We start from the raw sequence: 26,563 nt of genomic DNA, 5'->3' as shown, positions 1-26,563 counted from the left end.
AAATAACACCGAATGAGTGCATCGAAATAGAAGTGAAAACATACATTAAGTAAATTTTCTAACATTAAGCAGACTTTTCGTTTTAGAAGCGATAATTTTCCAATTAGATTTTAAAGAGTTTTTTTTTAATATCGTGCAAATGTAAGAATCGTCAATGTGCTAGGACATTTCGCTCGTTCCGCCGGCGAACTGGCGGGGCACTTACTAGAGGTCTTCCCCAGTACCATGATTTAACTTTCTGCGTCCAGCCACCGAGTGATGAGCGCAGGCCCTCGAGATAGCCGCACTGAAACATCACACTCACTCAGGACCAGAACCCCACGGGCCGGCGCGCCCTCGGCTTGTGTATTGTCATGTTCCATGTTACAGTGACTTGTTCAAGCATCTATTTGAAACTCTACCTCCAAAATTACGCTATGACAAAACCTATATTACCTCTTTAGATCAAAGAGAACGCTAACTACCAAATAACGTAGACACGTACTTATGCACTATACTTGAGTAGTCTTATAAAATTTACAACAGTACAATTGAACATAACAATTAGGAGTAAAGAGTAAATAGCAGGCGACTAAGTATATTTATCTACCAAACAGTTCCGGGGCAACGTTTCAGCGAAGCCTTAATTAAATAAAAGTTAATTACTAACCCATAGATTATTGAGCGCTTTTTAGGTAGAGTCGTAATTAAATAAATTACAAGTTTAAAAATATTATGCTAATATGACTAAATGTATTTTAGTGCTAAGCTAGTAACATACCTGATCCTATGAGCCCATGATACACCAGGTCGCATGAAACAAAACAAGTCAAGTTTAGTAAAGCTTACGCAATATTTTAACATGAAATAGGATAATTTGCAGATCGCATGTACCTATTCCTGGTTTGTTTGGCATAGAAACTAAACTTTCGAGTCATGCAACAATTTAGCGCTATTGTGTTCGTATTGTTCGCGTTGTCGTCACCGCCTCGACTTTCCACCAATTGTACTGTCTGTTCCGACTCTGTCAACAAATCCAGCGTTTCTTTATAGAAAAACGTAGCTATTATTTTTAAAGAAAACCCGCCTTTGTTTTACCTGCGAGGGAAGTACAGATTTCGTTGATCGGGTCATGATTGTTTGGCTGTTTGTTTCATGACGCACATTAAGAACGTTTTGCGGTGTCATAACGACGTTGTACCTTAGAGTGGGTGATTATCTAAGAGCTGTATCTGGAGGCGGCAGCGACATAGCATAGTGCATCTCGTTAGGGACTTCTATAAATAATGCGATAAAATCGCACGACACGCGCCTGCCCCTGACGCGGACGCGCAGTGGGTACGCTACGCTCGAGTTGATGCCACTACCACAAAATAAGGTACCACTACCTTCTCGCCGCTACATGTAGCGCTATCACTATTCATAATCTCGACTTATACCACAGCTGAAATACTTAACCAAGTTATTATAACTTGGCGACAGTAAAAGGAGAAGTGTAACAAACCACGTAATGTCTTTTTCCATACGGTAAATTCTACAGTCACTGCACATTCATGCTTATTTATAATATCTACAAAGGAAAGTAAATGATGTAGTTGCTCCGATGTTAAAGCCTGCATAGATTTACTAGCTTTTGCTAATTTTCCGCGAAAGTACGAGTATTATCGTGACTGTTTCTTAAAGGCAATAAGAGCATAAAAGCTTTTATTCTTTTTTTCGTAATGCCTTGGGGATTCAAAATTATAAAATTTTGCTGGATGCAACCTTTGGATCAATAAAGTAATCTTGTGTAAAGTGAATGTCAGCGGTAGGTAAGTAATATACCGGTAATATAAAGTAATCAAACTATATTGTATTACGTGTAATGTGATCCGTTATTATCGTATAGACCGAGACTTCAAAGTTTTTGGGACGTGACGCTTACGGCACTTTTGGTGCAGTCGTCATATTATTACCTACATGTATGGCACTAGCGTAGCATCTTTGTGAATGTATAGTGCATGATTCTAAATAAGTTTTTTTTAAATAAGAATATCTGATGGAAATCTAGTAAAATAGAGACAGAACTCTCTCAATGCTCTCAAGTCTACTCTCAGTCTGAAATCATAGATAGGATATTAAATCTGATTTATTTGCTAGATTGCTACATTCTATTGGCGCGGACTATAAAGAAATTGTTTAAGTGTTCCAAGCAATTTATGTAATAATAAAATGCGTTGGGAACGGCTAACTCGTAGCAAAAGTGGCTACAACAATTGAGCACTATCGAGTAAGTTGCAGGACCGTTAAGTTATAAATTCTAGAGATAATCTCTAGCAGCGGTTACTAAAACTGTCGAATAACGCTATGTGCAGTTACAATGCGTAGTCAATTATAAAATTTTAAGATTGAGAGATAGGTCTCTATGTTTTATCTGCACGCCGAATCTAAGAGTCCGTTACATTATGCCTTTTAGAAATCATCGTGAAATACTTGGAAATTAGACACACAGTTTGTAGTTCAATGCCGCTATTCTGTACCTTCACCTTCCTAGTTTCACACTGTATCTTTGTTCCTATTAATTTTGAAGGTACCTTAATAAACGAACATGCTCTACCAGACTATGTTATTTACGTAAGTATTAGTGCGAAAGATGATACCGCAAAACCCACATACCCACGCACGTGTTTAATAAGCACATGATTTTAGACAATGGCTGAAAACAAAACAAAAATAAATTCATTCATTCACCGGGCAATTGTTTAATAATTAAACAATGAAAGTCATTGTCGAGCAGAGTCTAGTTAGCTGCGAGCTATGTAAATGTATAAAATGCACTATCTCCAATAGTATAATATTTTTATTTCATAATATTTTAATGATGCAGACCTGCAAGGTAGATTTAATAGAAGATTTTTTCCTAAAGGACATCATCCACGTTAATCATATATTTTTGGTCCAAAATCAAAAGTGCCGGCCAACAAAAAAAAGTGCTGTATTCTGACAGAATACGTCTGCCTTAGCATTTGTTACTATGGCACCAAAGCCGTAGCTCCACTGTGCGTCGAGTATTTGAGATCTAAAATTCATCGACGATTCATACATTTTGAGACCTAACAGCGTAAGAAGAGTTCAGAGGCACGCGATAGAAAGAGACAAAACTTGTAGGTGAATAAAATTGTAGGTACGTAGTGCTGTGCGAGCTGAATTCCACTGTATCGCGTCGCAGCAAGACTCGCATTTATTTAAATCGCCTTGCGGAGTAATCCTTCTGTACCTGTACTATTACTTATTCTGTGATCAAAGTCAGTCGTTTCATATATTTTTAGAACTCAAATACCACGATGCACAGTGGTGCTACAGCTTTGGTGCCATAGTAATAAATGCTAAGGCGGACGTATTCTATCAGAATACAGCACTTTTATTTTTTGGCCGGCACTTTTGATTTTGGACCAAAATGGATGATGTCCTTTGTTTTGATTCCACATATACCTAAATAATTAGTCCTCTACTTACCGTAATAAAAATCTTTCCCATTTAAAAACAATAATGAGTATAGTTAAGTCATATGTATAGGTAGGTATAGATACTGTGACGCTTTCTATCAAGGCTAAATATAACCGATAACGTCACAACTATTGTTATCATCAATACCTACCTGCGCTATTATCTACCTATTACACAAATGAGCTCAGACTGGGGCTACTTACCGTAAAAAGTGCTATTGTCCATTCGATAGGAAAAGTACAAAGCTAGGCACTCCCACCAGTGAAACCTGTTCCAATATTGTCGCAGTCAAAACCATTTTCACTTTTACAAATCGCTGGACCAGAGCACGCTTCACTAAACATAGTAAGAGCTCAAATGATCAAATTACCAGCTTTCTGCAGAGAATATGATACACATCGGAGACCACGACCGAGTGATGGTTAAAGGAAATTACACATAATTGTTCTGATATCAGTTTCATTGCCACTCACTTTTGCACTGCAGATAGCTGAAAGAACTCTGAATAAACGACAATTTTACTATGAACATGTTACTACCTACACATACTCTATTGTCGAAAAAGACTTGACCTTTTATGATTTTATGAATGCCTCACAGTAAATCCGTTTTATGGCTATATCATATCATACTTTTTCTGTGCTACTTTTGCGTGTTAGAAGTGTCTCTAAAGATGATTCTACTTTATGATCTTCTGAAACCGATTCTTAAAAATCTTAGTTCATACAAAAGCTATTGTTACCGCATATGTGACACAATGAAATACTCTACATCCGTGAAAATATTGCAGTGTGTGCAATTTTTGTGAGGTAATTCTTTTTATTCAAAACTCAATCTTTCGCAAGGCACGTACCTACAACGTTTACTTTGTTGTAAATAAGTAGAGTTAACATTTGAAAATCCTTTAGAAATACGTCAAAGTATATTATCGACTCGATTTGAAAGACGACTTGAAATGTTTCTTCCAAATAAATAGGTACGACTACGTGTCAGGACGTAATGACTATATTCAATGCGCAAGAGTCTACACACAAATTGTGTATGATCCACAGTTCTATCAATCAAAATCATATAGCAGCTAGCGAGTGATCGACAGCAGAATGTAATTACAGTCACAATACTCTTTAGGTCCAGACATGGGAATCGTAATTATTGATGTAAAGGCAATAAAGCAGGTGCTCTTATGCCTTTTTGTATTATGATTTCCGGTTTATCAAGTTTCGGACAGATGTCTGCTGCGTGGGAACTAACGGTGAGGGCGATAAACGTCTGGCTCTCTTTAATTATAATTTACTAAACACGTAGGATTTAATAACACAATTTGCTGTAGTCTTATTTCTCAAGTATTTCTAAAGGCTTTATAATACTCGTCAATATCAAAATTCTTTCAAAAACTCTTAGTAGGTACGTTCATTTTTAAGTAATTTTAAATGTCAAATTGGGATAAAATCAGCATTTATACTTTCAATTAAGCAACAAACTGTGTTAGTAATCCTGACCTCTGCGCTCGTTGTTTACATAACGCTTGCTTTCACGCTGCGCGACATTTGCAAAGCCGATTTTAAATCCTGTGGTACTTATAAAGTTGCCTTGACGTGGGTAAGAGTACGCAGTGAAATTAGGTCCGTATGAAGTCCGACTTATATGCAAGTGTTTAATTATCCTTTGGGAGAAACTATACGCTCGTTGATGTGGGTGGTCAAAGTGCCGCTACCAAAGTGGCTCTACAAAGGCTTCGAGCTCGAAACGATTTCGCAGGGAAGGCAACTCAACCGTCCGGCAGCTCTCGCTCAGTCGGGCAGTCTCGCTCCATGCGCCGGCGCAAGTGCACGTTCCAATAAAATTTTATCTTCGCCAGCTTGTTTACAAATAGTGAGTTCTTGAAGACAACAGGATAACCGTGACAGGTAAGTTAAATCTTGAATTGAGGTCAGTGTTTCGATCGCGGTTAAAAAACCACATTTGCACGTCGGTGCGTGACAAGGTGTAAACAATACCATTGTGGTCAGCTTTTGTTTTTGGTCAAATGTGCTATGAACTTATTATGGTGAAACATGGTTTGCGCAATTTGGTTCGCGATTCTTCGGGGTAGTAGATAAATCTGAATTTGGGCTCAATGTAATTTGGTTTTTTAAGTTTTCTTTGTGGGCACTTATTGAGTTACGTCTATATCGTATTGTATAACCTTGGCCATTAACTTAATTTTATTTTTGTGCTAATGTGCGTACTGGTATTCAATGTGTAACTTCAACCCACATTTAAGTGATTTCAGGCTAAGTTACAATATTTTATTAATTTACTTTCTTCTATAGGTACTTTTACATTTGTACTGTAATACGAGTATTTAATGTAACTTAATTTTAGCTAACAACATACAAGAGTCTGTGCTATATCATCTCTCCAAGACTGTTAAAATTACAATAATGATGATTATTACTTAAATACAGAACTTGTAGGTACTGATTTAGATCGCATAGTGAAACAAGTCCGGCTGCTGTCGGCTTCTTTTTGGGACACGTACAGAAAAAGGGTCCTTAAACTAGTTCAAACAACTGCACCTTCCAATTAGGTACTCCTCTTGGAACTTCAGAGCATGAAATAAAAGAGAGCACGTGATCGAATCCAATTAAAATATAAAAAGTGTAACATTAAATCAGTCCGCAATTTAAATCACTTGATTTAACTTTTTTCTTAATTTGCAACGTTGTTGCTTTTGTGAATGATTGAATCGATGCAAATATAATGATCATTAGACCGCTGCGTCGATACCGACCAATCATTAAGCTAGTTCCATTGAACAGCGAGTTTATTGCATAAGATATTTGTACAAGCGGTGCGGTTAAAATACAACCGCACGAACAATTAGTAGGTAATCCTATCGTATAATGGGTTCACGCTTGACTGACGCCTTGGACACAAGAAGGACGCTGGGTGGCCTTCCAGTGATGTCGGTTAGCCATTGTGCTATTGTAATTATGCACTTTTTTACTCGCCTGCGCAACATACAAGATCCGTGACACGCTTTCTACCGGTAGAGATGATTCCTACAGACGATTCTAACCTTTCGTTGCGTGATCATATTCTTGCTGCTAGATATTCAGTATCCATTGATTGATCCAGAATCAGATCTTCATGATTTTACGTTTTTAAACAATTCGTTACTAAACGACCAACACCTGGTCGTACGGTGGACTACAAAGACAACTGTTATGGTTATGAGTTTGATTCCCTTGAGGCAAATATTAGTGTGCTAAACACCGCATTTAACCCCAGAGTAATCAACGTTTAGAATGTATAATGCATATATTTAAACATGAATTTATTATAAATGTTTAACCGTTATCTAATCACCATAATACAAGTTCTGTTAGTTTGCAGTTAGGTATTAACCGTTTTGATATGCAACTCATTTATTATTATTTTGTCCGTAAAGAGTATTTGTAGATCATCATAATGATAAAAAATATTTACTATCCAATTAACGTAAAACGTAAATAATGTGACTGCTAATGAGTTTCGTGTATTTTAGTGTTTCGCGTTTTCTCCTTTATTTGTTACTAGCTGACCCGGCGAACTTTGTTCCGCCTTAATGGCAATAAATAACGGGATAAAAAGTATCCTATGTCCTTCTCCTGGCTCTAAACTACCTCCCTGACAATTTTCAGCTAAATCGGTTCAGCCGTTCTTGAGTTATAAGTGGAGTAACTAACACGACTTTCTTTTATATAATAGATATCGATCATTTTATTTGCAATTTATTGATTTATCTGTATCGTGCATCTGCGTTGGAATCACATGTTTCTTTTGCGCCGTTTCTCGCATGCGACGCTAAGTAGAGCCCAGCGCACTGCATCGGGGTTACTGTTACGGCAGACATTTTCTACCTTAGCGGAGTACGTCAATATGATGCCCTTTGGAAAAGCACCAGTTTTCTCTGTAAGACGTCTAGCCTTTTTAAGCTGAGGTCCAAAGCAAAGATAGATGGATATAGGTAGGCATATGATTGTACTCAGGTAGCATGTTTTTCTTTTAACTCACGTGTAATCCATTGCAAAGTCAAAGTATTTCCTATTTGTTTTAAAGAATTTAGATTGTAGCTACATGCATTTCAAATTTCTTCAGTGTTTGTAAGTTCAGCAATTGACACCTTGAAAAACTTAAACGAAATTCAAAGTAGAGACGGTGCAGCGCACCTAGTTACGAAATGAAAAGAAATTTTCCGACTCGATACTCGTTGTAAAAGCTGTTACGGAGAGAAAATGTCAAAGTGCTTTCTGAAAGCTTATCAAGAAAACTGGGAATACGCTTTGCATTTATCTGAACCTCGATCGCTGCACCTCGTTCGATTGCTGAATAGCTGAATGGGATATGTTGGCTGAATGGGCACTGCGTCAGAGATTACTGCTGGGGTCGCTGCGGTGCGCCCACGAGCTGTGTACTGACTGTACATTTCTGTTGTAAAATAGCGTTTATGATAACTATAAAACATGATACGCCGTAATAAACACGAAATCTGAAATTACACGTAGTCTACGTACTACTATTTCATGTTACGTTTTTATAGCTTTAAATGACATTTGCCAGTATCATGACGAATCTTTTAAATAAAAATAGGGCGTTTGTAGTCATTATTACCTTCAAATATAATTTCGGTTAAAACAAACCACCCATTTATACTATGAGTATAATCAAATGACTTTTCTAAATAACGTTACCAATGCTGGTCACGCGAACTAAGTAGGTCCTAAAAAGGTTTCGCGTACCTACTCAGGTCATTAAAATTTCGTAATCGGCCAATGCTACGCCCAAATAAATGAAAATCGCGTTTATTTTATATTCATTTCTGTGACAGCCCAGAACACGCAATCTAGAGCGTGTTAAGGTCGCAGTTAGCAGTTAATTTGACGGCATTCAGGCCATTTTGTACATTACTTAAGTATCTACATAAGAGCTTAGACAAGTCCTCGCTAAAGCATTACACATTACAACTGTATGTAGTGTTTTGTTTTTGTTCGTTTGAATATTAAAAAGTTGTAGTAATTATGACACAGCTTTGAATTAATTTAGCCAAGTAATCCGGTTAATATGTTATGTAAATCACACATTGTAAGTACCTATACTGTTACACGATAACGCGTAATAAGATGCAACGATCATGTAAGTAGAGATTGAGGTAATCTTAACACTCTGCCTCCAATTACATGCAAGTAACGTTTGTCCACTGCGTTAAGATAAACAGGTTAGTATCCATACAGCTTTATGACACTGATTCTATCTTTGGTGTGATATCTTAGAAGTTACGGTAAATGTTACACTAATATTTCAAAAAGTAGAAGTTGTTTTGTGGGTTGTAAGTAAAATTAATATGAGATTTCTCTGTAATCTGTTTCCGCTTATGAAAATTCGGAAGCTATATATTTTTTAGTTTCGATAATTTACCTGTATACTTTTAAAAAACAATTATTTTGCGGATATTTATTGATTAATTATTATTTGTAACGAAATGTTTGTTAGCAGTAAATATTGGATAAATACAATTATGAATACATCCGTATCTAAATTAAAACATCCTTTATTAAGATTCTATTCCGTAATACAGGTTAGATAATATTAATGTATAAAAATAAAAGGTAGTAGGTATACAAAAAACACGAACAATTTTACATAAGAAATCGGCGGCGAATATTGGATTCACAAAAAATAATATTATTTTAGTGTTATTGATTTGTTGTGTAATTAATTAGGTAAATATTTGGCTGTCTTCATACTCCAAATAAGCACCAGGATCGGCTGCAATAATTTAATTTTCAAAGGTCGCAAGAAAGAATTTCGTTAAATGATTTAATTGTTAAAAAACTGGTTAAGAAGTCGTAATGATGTGACATTTCTTTGGATAATAATATAGCTTTATGTGTTGGATTAATTGGTCGCAATTATTTATAACGGTATGATATAACAGTTATGATCGCGAATTTCAAGTAGTAATTTGGCAGACTACTAGTCAAGCAACTAGGTAGTGCGGTACCGTTACTTTAGGGCATGGTTGCTCTAAATCGAGTCCCACTCGATATTAATATCGAGAGCTAACGATGACATGTCTAAGCACGTTGTTTCGGTATCGGCGAACAAAGCGATCAAAGCGTTGCGTTGGCGGCGCGTGGGAGCGCGCGTGCTGGTCCCGCTAGCCAAACATGAACAAGCTTTGTGAATCAGATATCCCGCTATACAGATTTTTGGGATAAAGTTGTTTTGAAACAATGAGCAATAATATTAATTTGTAAGAAAGTTTTGACATGACGTCTAGAAATGTCTGTAGTTTTATGAACTATCCTGCTAAAGGTATTTGTCACATAAGAAGTGCAGACAATAGCACATACACTTATCATCTAAAATTCTTAATGAATACCTATAGCTTAAATTACATATGCGATCGTCCAAAGTAAATAGTAAAATCTCAATTTGTTAGTAAATTAGAGTCGTGAAACAAAAATCAGTATTTAAGTCACCAGAGGACTTATAAACTGCATACCATAAAAAAAACATAAATATGGCGTTCCATCAAGACGAAGACGTATTACTACTCCCTCATTTACTATGGCGTAGACGACCGTAGCGAAGTATGTAAGCGACGGAGGCAACGCCAACAAATTAGAAGTAATTAGCGGTGCGTGGGAGAGCGCTGACCACTCGGGAGTCGCACGGGCCCGTCAGCGGACGTTCACTCTACGAAAAACAAACATGTGAACATCGTAATAGTGGTAATAGGCTGGCATTTACTATTGATTTTCATGTCTACTGATTTCTTACAGACTAGAATTAAAATTACCTACTTATAAGGAAAAAATGCTGTGAGTGTGAAATATTAAGGTGGAATAAGAAACCTAAAAAAGTAGCTACAGACTACGAAACACGAGTAAATTAACCTTTCTTTTGTTTGTAAAGTAAGGTTCATGTCAACAAATTGCCTAGTCTGACGTACGAGTATGTGTCTACACAGTAGTTTCAACCAGGTTTCAAAAAGGCAACCAAAGTTCATCGGTAGACACCAAAAACATTACTGTTACATTTTAAAAGTCTTCCAGAAATGAGAGGTAGAAAGTGGCGTAACGAGTTGACGGGAAGCGGGCAATTACAGGAAATATTGGGTCAGAGCGGCAACTGCCTTCCTGCCCAACGATCTTTTCTGTTTCCTGCGAAAAATTCACTGATTTAGTATTAAACGAGTTCCGTAATGGTATTCGTTAAAACATATCCTAAATAGATTAATCATTCAGCGTGTTTGTTTTAACATTAGCTGCTCGCGACTTGTAGGAGTCTCTCAGAGAGTTCTAACCTATTTTTAACACCTCATTTTTTTGCTAAAACAACAAATATAAGGCACAAAAGGCACGTAGCTTAATTTTTACACGAAACTTTTTTCCTATTTTACGCCTTCAAGTTTTTTATGATAAAACATGTTTTTTTAATAAAAATGTAACTCACGTTTCTATATCAGAAGGTATAGCAAAAGCATTAGAAGACGCAGCATTTTCTTCTTTTACCAATATTTAAATTGTAAAGATTAGTATTGATTTGAATAGTTAAATCTGTCATTATGCTAATTATCCTGAGAAAATATTGCGACCTTACCTACGAGATTAGGTAGATTTCGTTTTTTGATGAACAGAATTCGAATAAATGCCAAATATTTGCGTCAAATAACCTGGATTACGCTCGAGTAAGCTACAGCTTTGGTATATCCCGAATGATGGGCACGTAATTATAACGAGCGACGTCTGAAAATGGAACAAACGCAGGAAAATACGTAGGCTTCAATTGTTATGATTTTATCAGCTCTTTATCTTCTTTAAACCGCGACTCGCAACAATTAATTAATTATCATCTTCAATACATTAGTAGGTACTCCGCGAAAAAGGTGATGATGGATAGGTATTTAATTGCTTCCCATAAAGATTGTGTCTATTTTTTGTTTAGTTCTTGAATCATGAATAGTGGTATAAGTAATAGCATAAAGCAGCGTGTGAGAAGTTGTGAACTTCAAAATTCTATTTAGAATTTTTAGATAGCAAATAGAGTGATATGCTAAAAATAGGTAAATAAGTTCTTAAATACTAGTCGACAGGCATGTTTTCTTTCGTAATAGTTACGAAGACTAGACTGTTCTACTTAGGGCTTTCCAAAAATTGTCGCGATTAATATTGTTCTGGAAGTAAAGTTAATCCACGACAATAATTTCACGTTATAATAACTCGGGCAGGTAGTGCCTTAATGCTTCGGTTACACATGCGCTTTATGGCTTTTGTTTTAACGCGTTAATTGCCGAGTGGCATTCTTAACGACTTTGGGCATGTTTACTGCTCAATTCAGAACAATAAGCAGTTATTTACCTGTCTGAGCGGTGAATGTATGGATGGCCCTCAAAATGACGTCAAACATATCCTCCACACTTTACAGTTTTCATGAATTAATAAAATTGAGGCTAAAGATAATATAGCACATATTTTTGATTTAACGAAATACAGATTTTTTTGGAAATAACTTTCAAAATATTATATGGATTCGGAGCATTTTCGGTTGAACTCACAACCCTGTTTAAATTTTGCCGTAAGTCGTAACCTAATAAGGAAGTAATTACGGGCCCTCTCTAATTGGGCTCGCGTCGGCAAAAGTACGGGTGTTATTGCTCTCGAATTATTGCTTAAATAATACAATTAACTTGGCATCGATGCCTTTACCGAAGCGCCACTGAAGTGTAATTCATTACTCGTGTATATGTTCAATTTCAACAGTTCTGTTATCCAGGTTAAATTTTAAACGTGAATGGAAATTCGTCTTGAACACAACATCTAGATATTTAGCTGCATTTACCGATAAAAAGAGAGAACTTTCTCTACTATAAATTATACCATAAATGCATCATACTGTCCTTATAACCTATCTGTGCGTTTATGTCTGGCACAAATTGTTGTCTCCTATTTTTCAGACAATAAACTTCTGGGTCAGTAATGGCCTTACGCACTTATCTTAGAATCAGCGAATCGTTGAAATATTGCGCCATTGTACCAATGGGGCCCTGATCTGGACCACCTGGTCGTTATCACATGAGTAACGGGATCGGACTGACGGCACTATGGCCACTTATATGCCACTAACCCCCTTAGATGCTAACTGGACGGACATGGCTTTCGCCGTGGCAAAATTTAGATTCATGACTACGCTATTAGGTTTATTGTTGTACGGGCGAATAGGTCTATTGATTGATTTCACTTATTGTTACATAAAACTATGTAGGCTAGTGCAGTTGGCACTGTAAACCAATTTGATATGACAACATTTCTTAGAAATATTCGATATCTATCGTTTCAAATTTAAGATAAATACAGAGTAGGTATATCTTGGAAAAACGTTGAAGTGAGCTATTGATTAACCATATTTATTGACCTCAATCGCAAATAGTATTGAAGATATTTATTTACGATCTATTATAATAAAGATCGAATGTTATGTTGCAATCAAATCAGTGAGCTTTTGAAATAGCCGAAGACATAACTGTAAATAAAAACATTCACGACTGTCCTTATTAGGGACAATACTAACAAGTACCTATCTTTCAATGCCGACTCTAATCTCAATATACGTACTATTTTATTGTCGTAAGCAGTTTGACCTTATGACCTCGACATTATGTTGTTTCTTTGAAAAGCGACTGTAGCTGTCTTATAGCCTTTGCCGTCCTTTTGCTTACGACTTGGAACCATCTAAATCTTTCATCTTTTTGGATATACAGGTGCAAATTGCTAGACCCACCGTAAGTTAATGCTAATAGTCGGCTTTAAACTGAGAAAATAAAATGTCTGCCTGAAAAAGGAAATTTTGGAAATGTTGTATTATGATTTCTAAATAGATACTTAGTACAATTTAGTTAAATTTCAATTTGTAGTTTTAAAATTGTATGGCCTAGGTATATCCTTCTAACTATCCATGGAGATACGAAGTAATGCAAAAATATACAGAGGCCGTTCGGAGTCGACCCATTGTTAAACCGGATTTAGCCGAGCGGCGCGATAAATTGGAGACCCTATCGGAAAACGTTAGTTTTACGGTTTTCCGCGTTATTCCTCAATCGTGTACATTTGTTTAGCGAGAGCTGGTGTAATTGTCAGCCGCGGTACGAGCTGAGGTGCGACACGCTGACCCCGGAACAGTTGGTCGGGACCATGGGAACGACGGCAGTCGTGCCTCGTGCCGCCTCATTGTGCTACTTACGGTCCACCTTAACTTTAACAACTACCTNAACTACCCGAGATTGTAGATAAGGCAGGTATTCATGCAAATGCCTCGCCTGCCCAGGAAGATAGCGGGAATATTTGTAATCATCGTTGCGTATGCAAGTGTACTTGTGTCTTTTGAAATTGCTGTAATTAATTCCAAACGGATGCCAATTGCAATTCCATGCCAAACTCTTTCGACAAGTATCACTGTTTATTGAGGTACTTCAAGTATTTCAGTTTTGCTTCCGAGCAAATTACCAGCCGACCAATTTTATAGCTTAGATTTCCCAAGGCATTACCATTTTAGGAGCCAATAATGGAGGATAAGCCGAGAATTTCGTGTCGTGAGTGAAGCCCCAGAATCGTGCGAAGAGAAAGTACTTGGTGTAAATTGTGAACACCAATTGAGAGTTATTTATGGTGTCACGTAGGAAAGCAATTTGGTGCGCACTCGTAATGCGAGAGTATGGTTAGACCATTACAGGGCCGTATCTAACGTCTTAGAGGCCCCGGAAAACCAGTATTCGTGACACCTTGGACGTAAATAATACCCACTCTTTAAGGTTGCTCAAATTGAGGTAAATCACAATTGAGACACAAAAATTAAGGCGGTTGCATGATACCGAGTAAAATAATAACAAGTTAGGTGACTTTGAGTAATACATTTCTCCTTTGGGGTTATTAAGTATTCCCAAGCGAAACTCAGCTCAATTTGCAATTTGAAAAACGATATCCTAACATTTGGATTTTGAGGCCCTCCAGTCTAAAGTTGGCAAATACGGCCCTGGGCCATTACACCCGATTAGGGCCTCGGGATCCTAAGCCTCTGGGGAAGCATTACCATGCACTCGACCCGCACTTAAGTGCCCACACACTGATACTTACTTATTGTCTTGTTTTTTTTTACTGAGAGTTGGGCGGGTAATCTACGAGTACCTATTAATGGGCATATTTTATTCAGTAGCTTTTTAACAGAAAATTAACTTTGAGTCTAATAACAGAAAGTAAAATTGGATTTACGACTTAATTAATAAATGAAATGCCTATTAAAATAGAGAAATTTTCCTTTAGAAATCACTGATTTACCTGTTTGATGACAGAAATCAAATTACAATGTCTATGAATGCAAATCGTAAATTACTTTCCATTATTTACATGTTTGACAGCCGCAGGCGTGGTGGTGCACGCGACCATGCGGCTTCCTGCCATGTCTCTGCTCCTCTCGACCGAGAAAACTATTTCTGTCATTAACACTCCATACATTATGTAAAAGAAACTTTGTTACTAGCATAGCCTGATGGAAGTAGATCAATTCCAAGCAACTATGGTCAATTAATTGGAAACATTTCTAATTATTAATTAACATCCGATACGAATGAAGGAAACGTGCAGTCATCAATATTTATAAAAGCTAAAAAACTGGCGATTTCATTGCAGTTTTTATAAATAAAAACGAACCACTTTCACAGGCGTAATCAACGAGAGTGTTATTGCTGTTTTTTATTATAATAATAAGCAATTGCTTTGAAAAGGCTCTTGAGTCATATTGTAGAACACGGCAAGGTCACTCAGTCCGCCGCGTTTGTATCTTTCATTTTATGTAGAGTGGACACTGACTCTTTGCTGAGTCACAGTAGTTCCAGGGAACATCCGTCCGCTGTCGGATAATGTTGTTTTTATACCCACGTGTTTTGAGTCAGTCAAACTCATAACCGTATTAGGAGAGTGGATGGAGACGCATCATTCGTTATCTTTACATTTTTAAGACAAACTTAGGATTAAATTAGTGCCAAACTATGTTGTATTCATTGGAATCGATTAACGTGTACAAGTGGTAGAATTAAAAGCTTCGCAGCCGTAATATTTTTTAAATTGACCCAAAATATGGGTTGAAACTTAAATCGTTAAGGACACCATGGTCTACATTTAACAGCTGTTTTGCTTTAGAGAGGTGATAGTGCGGACACGCCTCGTTACTGTCTCACAGACCAAAACAGTGTAATGATTGTGTTTCTGTCAACTGCTTTCCCGTGCAAATATTAAGCCACACCGCCCATTAAACCCATCACGCCACCTTTAAGAAACTAAAGTAATTTTAGCAAACAATGCTCAAATGTACTTGTCATGCAATTCACGATACGAATCGGCCAATGCCGAGTTTTAAATGCACTAGGTACGCTCAATTCGTATAATTGACATTGTGAAGTTTATATTTTATAAATTTTATACAACATTTAACGCTCAGTGGCCAGACTTCGATTGTAAAAAGATTGCAATAATGACTCACCGAGGCAATGGATCGTGATACGAAAACAAATTTCATTAATGAGCGTACAGTGTTACTAAAAATGAGATGGATTTTATTACTGATTCCATAATGAATTAATAACGAACTAATCCATGGAATTACAAAATAAAATCTTAAGTCGATGAGTTTGAAAGCGTCAAATAGAATAAATGACGTTGCGTTTAGACACACTTTCACTAGAGAAAGCCATTCGTGCATTAAAAATCTTTGTCTTATATCAGCAGATGCGCGGGCGCAGCTGCCTATTAATCAGTCATCATTATAACTGATGTAAAGCGCTCTATTATTTTTCGCTATTATGTTTTTTAATTGTGCAGTCTGACTTTTGATAACAACATCAATTCAGAGTTTCCGGTGTACCGTGTAATGTGGTAGATTCCAGAATGTTACCCTGCTTATAAATACGAATACATAGGGGAGAGGGTGGCAAGATGGGGTACTTAAGCTTTGAAGATCAATAAAAGAAAAATATACATAGTTAGACAATCATATTTATTTTTTAATTAACAATTAGTTAATACTCTTTTAATATTTGGCAATATTAGAAACTTTTAACTATCCATTTTAGGAAAAAAATGGATAGTTAAAAGTCTTACCCCATGGTGCTGGTAAGATGGGGTACCCCCCTGAGGTAAGATGGGGTAATGAGAACTATCAGGCAAAAAGATAATTATTTGGAGTGGCAGAACTCGCAGAAATGGATGGCTTCGTCATCATCGTCATCAATTCCCACACAGCTACTATGTGACCGTCTTCCGCAATGTGAGCATGATATCCACCCCTCAATGGAAGCGGAATATACTTCACTGCATCACACATGGTGTATCCTCTTCTTCACTTTAATTTTCAGATGAAGTCTCTGTAACTCTTCATCGTTTTGCTGTTTTTGCTTGAGTTTTTGTAGTAGCTTTCTTCTGTTTTTTCAATTCCTCTTTTCTCTTCTTTGTTTCTACTTTCTCAATTTTCTTCTGTTAAAAAAGATGCTTTTTTCTTTTGGGCGGTGACTTATAATTCTTGTTTGTAGGGTGATAGGTGATAATTTGTGTTTTCCCACGTTTTTTAGTAACACGAAAGGTTTTTTTGGTAACCGGAAGGGGAAGGAGTTGTTTTGGAGAAGTCATTACCCCATCTTGCCTGCTAAGCCATTTTCTAATAATATTCAAAGAAAAAAAAATCAAACGGCAATCTCTAGAAAACACAATGCCTACCTTATTATAGGTTTGTTTAAGCATCAATCACAGCCACACATCATCAGCTAGCGTTATTAAACAAACCATAGTCACGTGCCAAAACAGAAGAAAATATGACAAGCAATTTGCAGCAAAACAGTTTTTTCAAGATATATTTTACACGCGTGTACTTGTGATGTTAATGGCCGGGCGACTGACAGGTGTCATGGCGGAGCATCGAACGTATGTAATGTATGAACGAGCGTGATTGGTCAGTTTAAACTGTGATTTTTGCTGGGTACCCCGTCTTACCCGCCACCCCATCTTACCTCCTTCTCCCCTAAGTATATGAACATAGTGCCTACCTAATTACATATGTACCTAGTTTCTTTTTTATGACTTGTCCCTAAAGAAAAAGAAGCTTTGAAGAATTACACATCGCTTATTTCTATCACAGGTCAGGTTATTTACATCAAATCATTACTTTCCCATTTATGGAATACAAATAACACTTCAAATCGTTATAAGCATTACACTGATTTGAAAACTAGTTTCGCGGCGCCACTTAGTGGTTTGTAACGGTGTCAATAGTAATCATTAAAGAATCATTTAATCGGCAGTCGGCACAGTTTATCGTATGACTGGTTTGGATTTGGACATCTAGAGATTTATTGCAAAACTTAATGTATCTCTCTTATCAGATTTCAAGTTAGGACGTAAGTACAACGACGATAGGACAACAGATTAAGTACCTAGGTATAATATTTTTGTTGCAAAATATTACTATCTACTACTAACTGAAATGTTAAAACTCAAGACTCATTTTATACTCTCAGGCTGGGTTGCACCATCTAACTTTAACTTTGACAAACGTCAAAAATCTTTCAAACTCCATACAAAAAACACCGGTTATGGTTATAGTTACGGTCAAAGCTAGGTGGTGCAACTCAGCCTTAGTCATCATTACTGTTAAATATTAGAGCATCATTTTTGGAAAATAAGTCTTGGGTAATGCTTGAATTTTATCTACAAAATTTTACATTATAAACGATGTTTTGAAGAGCTTTCGCATTCGATGTCATTTGTCTTTTTTCCCGAAATGAACGCCTATATTTTTATAATTATATTATATTTTTTTTATCACTCCTCAATTTATACGACGTTCGGATTCCATAGAGTCTTAGTCGTTTACTGTTCATGAGTTTAGTAATTTTACGAAAGTATCTTATCCCAAATTCGAGTCACGCAGAACGAGTTAAATAAGAAGGTAAGTATATAAAACTAGTCCACTGCAGTCTCATCTGTTCGTCTGTATTGAGTAGATCTCTACCAACGAATGCTGTTTAGATTAAAGAGCTATATTTCTTAAATATTATTATCATCCTCCACTTGTCACGTCTTCTCCGTTTTTAGCATACCCACTGCAACATCATCAAGGAAAAACCACTTAGCTAAACCCCATTAACGTAACTCATGTGCATTTTATGCACACCAATAAAGGCAGTGGTCGACCTAACATTGGCGCCCACGTCTCTCAGATTGCCACTGCTGCCCCGAGACAAAACTATTATTAGCTAAAACGCAACAATGTTTCACCATTCTGCCGACCATCGCACCTTGCACAACTATTGGTCAACGCTTAACTAAGGCAGTGCGTGCTGCCAGCATTTCCCTTTGTTTATTAAGATAATAAAGTTCAATCGGATAATCGCTTCCGATATTACAAAATGAAAATGCAAAATTAATTAAACAAAATCCAGCAAACAAAGTTAGTTAATCCGACAGCAGTATTAATAGATGTCGTAATATTGTTACAGGTTGCCGCCTTCAAAAGATTAATCAAGAACGACAATAAACAGCAACAATGGAAAGTTGGTTGGATAACGTCAAACGCGTGAGGATCCCCAGACCGAAATTCGGGAGCAAATACCCGGCGGAGCCTCCGAAGGATTATCTGGAGGAGTGCGGAGGGGACCTCGGGGGAAAACAGCGCCATCACGACAACAAAGACCTGGCCAAAGCGACCGAGGAGCTCCGCCGGACGCTCCAGGATAAGCTATGACCTCCCCGGAGACGACTAGCAATAATGTAGCTTTAACTTGGCCGTTGGATTATTGACCCCATGCCTTGCCTGAATAAGCGATCACGAGGATGATTACTTGTATTGTTTGAGACAAATGAACGTGATTTGCGAAATCGGCAAGCAACAAGTACTGAGCAAGATACTGCTATATTTCATTGTATTTACCGCAGTAGGAAAATAATCAGTCTTGTAATTATCTTAAAACATGTCTCGTTAAAACAAATCCTTTGTGCATTCACTAATCGATCGTGTTATGACACTCCAAACTTTGTACGTTAATTTTTCTTTCTGATTGGTTGTTTCATTTAAGGTAGAAATAATTATGTACTAATTTAATACCAGTTGATAATATTTAATAATAATTACTTTAAAATTGGCAATTTAATTAACAGTTAAACCGTTATGTTTTTGTCATTTCATATAATTTAAACTAACTATGCATAAATTGAATTATGTCATCATATTGTTGAAGAAAGTATTGAAATATTGGGTTAGAACTGAAATAATTGCAAAATAACAATCCGATAGTGATGCCTAATGAAACAAAATTATGTATCAGTATTAAGAAATAATTGTACCACAGGAGGTTTGTAACATTAGTAGTAGTGTAAAACTACTTATTAGCTTAGACTGATATTTTATTATTTTTAAGGTTTTATTGTAGAATCTCGTTAAGGATGAAATATTAAATGTATGTTTAAATGAGTATTTGTTTTGGTTTTGTCTGTGTATGAAATGTATGAAATAGGTATCTAATATGATTGGACTATCAAAACTATCAAACCTATATGGTACTTACCTAAGCTATGAATCAGATTTTGAGTTCAAGGTTACAAGGTTTTTTTAACTTAGTCATACTTTTACTCTTTACGAAGCCGAGACAGGCACTTATGTATTACTATCTACGAGTATAAATACTTAGTATGAATGTGGAAGTATTCATTTCTTTTATGAACATGATTTTTATGTTATCGTGGCCACATAACTTTGACTTAAATGTAGCACGTATATAAGATATTTTTATTTAAAAAAAGAACATCCCGTAAATTCACGTCTAACAAATTTCAGCTATCAGACGAAATGCTACATCGCCATAACACAGAGATATGGCACAAAGATGTGGATGGTTCTGGCAGGCGCTGGCGAGCCGCCAACCGCTGTAGAACTACAAACGAGTTTCGGCGGGAAGCACAATCCATATCGCCATTTATGTATTGCTCAAGACTCAAGTTCCTTTAGGCATTAAGTATTCTGTGAACGACGGCTGGGAGTAGGAGGCACCGCTGAACTCAGAGTTGCTAACTAGGCAAGTCTTAAGTTTGAGTTGAGCGGAGACCGCGAATTGGCAAACACACTACCTGTTTCCTAGCTAAAAGATTGCAGTTGGTTATAGACGAGAATTTCAGTACTTCATTTAGAAATAATTCAATTGCAAAGACCTAAATTTTTTTGTCTGCTATGTAAGTTATGTCTTTAGTGATGTGCTAAAATTAACCTTGAAGTCATGAAATCACTGAGAAGTAGATACATTTCTGCCATATACGCAGAGGACATGTCCTATCTGCGACTCTTTTTTATGTTAGCTCACCCACTCATTCAATTTGTGATTAAGTGACGTTCAAAATATTTACAAATTAGGTAAGCAGGTATTTATTTTAAGATATTTGTAGTTAATTCAATATTGGTAGAGCTCTAGACAAAACACAATCAGCGCTCTATTTCAGGCTAAGTGGAGTTCGCCCGAGACCCTGAAGATTGATGATGACAGATATGTCTGTTATCGGAGGCTCTCGAGGTTCCAAGAACTAAAGCAAACTGAGACTCTAGGGGACATCGTTATTATCTTAGTGGCTATGTAACTAATCGATCATTGTTATTTCAATTTGGACGAACATAAGAGCGCTAAAAGTGTCGGGATACTTAGAAACTAATCCTGAAACTACACATTGATTTAGTTTTTCGATTAATTTACAGCTTGAAACGAACAACAAAAATTATGATGAAATCTCATAAGATTTCATCATAATTTGGAACGTTCGTAATTTTGGAATACTAAAACTTTGTTTATAGCTCTTGTTATCCTGATAATCCGCGAACAGTACCTATTACTAAAAGGTTACTACTTCGGAATCTATACTCACAGCGTCGTCGTAATGTTGTGTGTGCAGCGCGGTGGTGCTGCCCTCCCTGGAGTTGCAGGGCGAGGAGTGCCTTCGGGAGCGCCGACCCTCTTCCTCGTACTCCTGTGCGGGAAAGTTACAACGTTAAGAAATCAGAAAATTGCATTTGCTTTTAGGGTTTAAATTAGTACTTATTAAGTTCAATTCATAAAATTTTATTTTGTAAAAGGACGGATCAATTTCACTCAAAATAATAATGAAATTAAACTTTTTCATTATAAGTGAATCATTGTAAAAAACACGTGCACTTAAACGGCCGTAATTCGGTTGACTGACTCTGGCTAGCGTGTTTTGCTTGCTATACTGCTTTAGTTAGTATATTAACCGGCAGTAGAAATCCCATCCATCATACATTTAGTACAATCGGGGCTCTGATTTAGCGATAAAAGAGACGATTTATTTATAGCCGGGGAAATGTCGGGGTCAACGAGTCTGCTCTGAAATGAGAAAAATATGCTCCGTCAAATCTAGCTGATATTTCAATATTTGGCAGTTTTGTAAGCGTAACCAGTTGAGAGCATGTGCTTTTTACCGTGAAATTTCTTATTGAGTGAAACTAAATAAAAATTAAACAAAAAATATAATTAGGTACATCAAAAGCACAAAAACATGCATACAGAGCAAAAAATCATTGCAAGCACTTTATTACAGTTCACTAACCCCTCTTTACAATTAGATTAGGTTTAGACGTCTAAATTATGAGTGAAAGTAAAGGATTGTAGGTCGACATATTACAGGATTTGATACAAGAAAACACGTAGCACATAAACCTCTAAAGAAGTTGCTAACGACACAAGTGCAAAGTTCAACGCAAAAGTTCGTAGTGTAAGTTGAAACGCACACTTGTTTGCAACCTATGAGTAGACTTTTTGCTTAAATCGCAACTGCACCAACGTTTTTAATTACATATTTTAAAAGCACTTTTGCACTAGTTGAAAAATCTGAGATAGTACAATCTCGGTCTAGACGTGGTGTGAAGCACTAAAGGCTCACAATCAGACTGCAGCTGGATGACCAGCCTAGACTGTGCAATTGATTTTCGCGTTATTTTTGCATGTTGGCACAGTTTCGTCGATGGCTGGAGAATGCGACTCCCAGTTAAGTGGCAAGTAGAGGCTTATAACTTGAGCTGTCTCCAGCTAATAGCCAACCACTTTTTACCGAGTTTAGCCATCAAGTTTTCCCATTAGAAACTTCAGATGTAGAACATAAGCTCATAACACATTATGACAAAACTAGGTGGCAATTACAACAGCCGTTTATTCTCAAATAATTAGCTTTGAAGTACGGATATGAATAAATTAAATCTTAACGACGCCGGTGTACTAGTTTATCGTACCTACTTAAATTAATTAGCTATCTATAATTCACATGAAGGAATAAATTTGTGTTACTCCAGCTTTCTACAATTAATATGAATAATCGTAAATAATGGGTTTCTAACTAATGTTTTTTGATTTGTAGCTCGTATAACGCACATAGTAAATGGATAATCGTTGGTCTGGTGAATAACTATTAAGTTAACCTGTCTGAGCTAAATAAACAAGAAGTTAAAAGCAGATCCAGGTGGCGGCGGCACCTGCTCCTCGCGTGCTCCGACTTCCACTCAACGATAAGTACCACATTGTTATCGCTTCCACCTAAATCTTGATCTCTATTTATTTTCGTAATCACGAAACTGGCTTAATTAACGCGCTCGGGATTTTAAGAGAAGAAAATCTACGAAACGACTGGCGATATTTCTTGTTTTTATTACGCGTAAGCAACAAATTAAAAATTATGACAGTCAAACCTAAAATTGTCTGTCTGCGAGATTGTTTTTAGTTATATTCATGTTTTTGTAACTTAGTTAAAGTATCGCTGTCGCTAAACAATGTTATTTATTATTTTATCTTTATCGCAGTACATCGCTCTCTACCATAGTCAGTTCAGAGACCTCTCAAATCATAATGATACACTGTCTATTGTTTTTAATTCACATGCTTACATAAACACTCAAAGCCATTCTACAACAACAAGTATGTTGAGGCAAATAAGTAACAAAGTTAGTATGAGAGTGATAGTGGTAGAGCAATTAATAAGTAACGAACATGACAGCAAAATGTAAAAACATGTAAATATTCCAGTTCCTTACATATTTTTGTCTCAAGTTTTCTTATGTAAGTCAGACCGAAATAACTAATTTATTGTTGTTGCTTAATGAAGCTTACCGCTACGAGTATAAATAATACTTGAGTCAAAAATTACACCCATTAATTAGTTACCTACGATTTAAGTAAATGTAACTAATATTAACGCAAAAGTATGTTAACACTGTTTCATGATTTAGCCTATAGAATTAGCCAGGAACGTATCTAAATTAAAGTTCAAGGACCACTTTCTCATTATTAAACATTTCATAACTTATTTAAGGGCTGATTTTTCAATCGTTGGATAACTTTTATCTGAAGAATAAGTTTGGCACATTGACAGTTTTAGTATGGGAAATATGTCAAAATGACAAAGTTATTCTTCAGTTAAAAGATATCTGACGATTGAAAAATCAGCCCTTAATCGTAAAACGTTGACATGCAATAACATAGTTTCAAATTAAAGTAGGTAAGTATTTTGTTTATCATAGTATCTATTGCATGTCGCACCTACGGTGCAATAACGTCACTTATGCAATTTTTTTTTAAACTTAACTGAATCAAAGTAAACCAAGTAAAGAGGTAGATTTTGAGTATTTTCTCATAATCAGTTGTTTTGAAAAAAATTGCATAAGTGACGTTATTGCACCGTAGGTGCGATGTGGTATACTGGTTTGACCTGTGACCTTAATAAAAAGCATTATCTAACTTAGTTGAAAGAAGTCACCGTCTGCACATTTACATACAGTTGTTTGAGATATCTTTCCTGGCTAAAGCTGCATATTCTATTCCATTATCATTTTATGTCCACAACTCATGTAAAATGCATGTGCTAGTTAGCCAAGGGTTTTGGCAGCCAATATCTTAAAGAAATGCCAAAAAAGATAAAGAGGTTTTTCGTCTTAGGCCGTTGCCACACTGGCATTGCGCTGTGTCCTACCTAACATACTTCACATATTGTTATTATGAATGCTGTCTTTTAAAGACCATGATACAAAGTACCTTATGATACCTAGTTATAATGTTTATGTCGGGGAGCATACATTAGCCAGTTTGTCTGAAACTGTTGCTTTATCTGAATGCTTGTGTGCAAGTAAACTAGATCTACATGGTAGACATACATATTGACTTGAAGCATATTCGTTAGTACAAAGTAAGATGATGATTGCCTATTATAGGATAGGATACCTACTTAAGTAATTTATTTTATGGTTCACCTCCGATGAGATCAAAAGCTATCTTTTCAATGAAATAATATTTTTGTTCTACGCTTTAATCGGATCCGGGATATTAAGTTAAAACAAACATACTATTGTTAATTACATCATCATTGACTCTTACCGCGTTTGTCATGGTAACCGTGACATTCATAATTATCTGAAAAGCGATAAGGTTATGTGATAAACAGTTGTTTATTTAGGAAAATGTTAGCGGCCATTTTATGGACTTATGAAAGATAGTGTAAGAGTGCTTACATTTTATTAATAAGAAAAAGTGTTAATCTAATGGTCTAAACGATTAAAATAAGCCACAATAATCGTCGGCCATTACAAAGCACATTATACATTTGACCACAGAATTGTTACTAAGCAAACCAACCCAGAGGATGGCTACATTTTATTTTATGGATATTAAATCATAAAATTAGGCTGCGGTCACACAATGCGTGCTTCGGTGGTACGCAACCTTGGCGCGATGGCGTGGCATTCTCCATATAAAATCTATGATATTGACATTACGATCCGCGTGTTTTTACCCGGATTTAAGCAAAAAATAATACACCTGAAGAATTATATATCACGAAAATAAGCCTGTTTTTGCAGTCGGAAAAAGACATACTTTAAGCTCGGCAAGAGCTTTTGATTATGAATGCAGTATTGAGGTTTCATAATAAGAAATTGATCTCTGTTGTATGAATTATGTTCCAATCTCAACAAAACGTCGTCTTGAATCAATCATATTGAGGTGAACACGTGATAACTCCTCCGAAATGTAATTTCAATCTTTTAGGTGTATTTCAGGATAGGTATTCGGGAAAGGATTTAAGGATTATCACTAAGTAGACCTTTTTCAAATAAGAGGAGCCATGTATGTTTTTCGCATTGTTAGGGCAACCATAACTAAAGAAACTTCTGTGGGAGTTGTGATAAAAGTTCAAAAAGTAAATAGATTACGGTGTTACGGTCTACCGTTTATAATTGTTATCAACAAATAATTCATTTTATTTAATGAAGGAAAAGTTTAATCTGAGTTCTATTATAGTGGTGAACTACTCTATTAGCAAGTAGAATATATCACAGTATCACTTCGAGGCTGCATTTTATGTTCTGCGACGTTTCATGCAAAATTAGCACATAAAAGGCCACATAGAGTGGCAGAGGAAAGACCGAATATAAAACAGGGTAGGTACGTATGGTGCAATTTCATTTCATGGCGGTTACATACCCACTTCCTTACTCTCCGTATATTACACTGTCAAATATCATCAACGTTGACTGATTATTTTACGGAACAATGTTTTTGACGCAACGTCCATTGTTCTCATAGCAAAGTTGCTTTATGGATTACATTCTTTTAAAATAACACAGAATAGATGTAGTTATTCCATCGTAAGTTAGTTCTACTTTCCTTTTTCTTTCTGAAGGCCGCTTTTCTTGGACTTCAATTGAAATGGATTCAATTACGGGATAAAAAAGGATTGGCTGAGGTACTACTAACTACTTATTCTTTTAGACATATCTGGGTAATTGAAAACGCTCTTTACAAATAAGGAAATGCAATATGAATACAAAATATTTAGAGTAGGTAGTATAATCAATGTGATTTATAAATGATTCTACAAGAGTATGGTTTGCTCTATTGTACTTTTATTAACGTAGTTCGGTACATATGTATGTAGGTAAGTAAGAGTTACAATCTTGATGTAAACCAAAAATTGCTATTTAAAGTTGCAATGTA

General features: G+C 36.2%; 2 protein-coding genes across 2 annotated transcripts in view; one reads left to right on the top strand and one right to left on the bottom strand.

Annotated features, from left to right (window-relative positions):
• Positions 1–26,563, bottom strand: part of dysc (whirlin protein dyschronic) — a 71,570-nt gene that overhangs the window by 7,453 nt on the left and 37,554 nt on the right. Inside the window, exons 14-16 of the mRNA XM_028310909.1 lie at positions 21,438–21,539; positions 761–766; positions 206–286 (exon numbers count right to left, since the gene is read on the bottom strand). Of these exons, the coding sequence (XP_028166710.1) occupies positions 206–286; positions 761–766; positions 21,438–21,539 (189 nt within the window). The remainder of the gene's footprint in view (positions 1–205; positions 287–760; positions 767–21,437; positions 21,540–26,563) is intronic.
• On the top strand, positions 19,031–20,224 carry LOC114357363 (uncharacterized). The gene has a single exon (XM_028310947.1). The coding sequence runs from the start codon at positions 19,078–19,080 to the stop codon at positions 19,273–19,275; it is 198 nt and encodes a 65-aa protein (XP_028166748.1). The 5' UTR covers positions 19,031–19,077; the 3' UTR covers positions 19,276–20,224.

The sequence above is a fragment of the Ostrinia furnacalis genome, unplaced genomic scaffold (genome assembly GCF_004193835.3).
Source record: "Ostrinia furnacalis isolate ACB-3 unplaced genomic scaffold, ASM419383v2 OfSCF3139, whole genome shotgun sequence".
Lineage (NCBI taxonomy): Eukaryota > Metazoa > Arthropoda > Insecta > Lepidoptera > Crambidae > Ostrinia > Ostrinia furnacalis.
Note: the sequence above shows the minus strand (reverse complement) of the source record. Positions and strands in the feature narration are given on the sequence as shown.

Coding starts and splice junctions, on each gene's coding strand:
- LOC114357363 (XM_028310947.1), top strand. CDS start 19,078: ATGGAAAGTTGGTTGGATAACGTCAAACGCGTGAGGATCCCCAGACCG.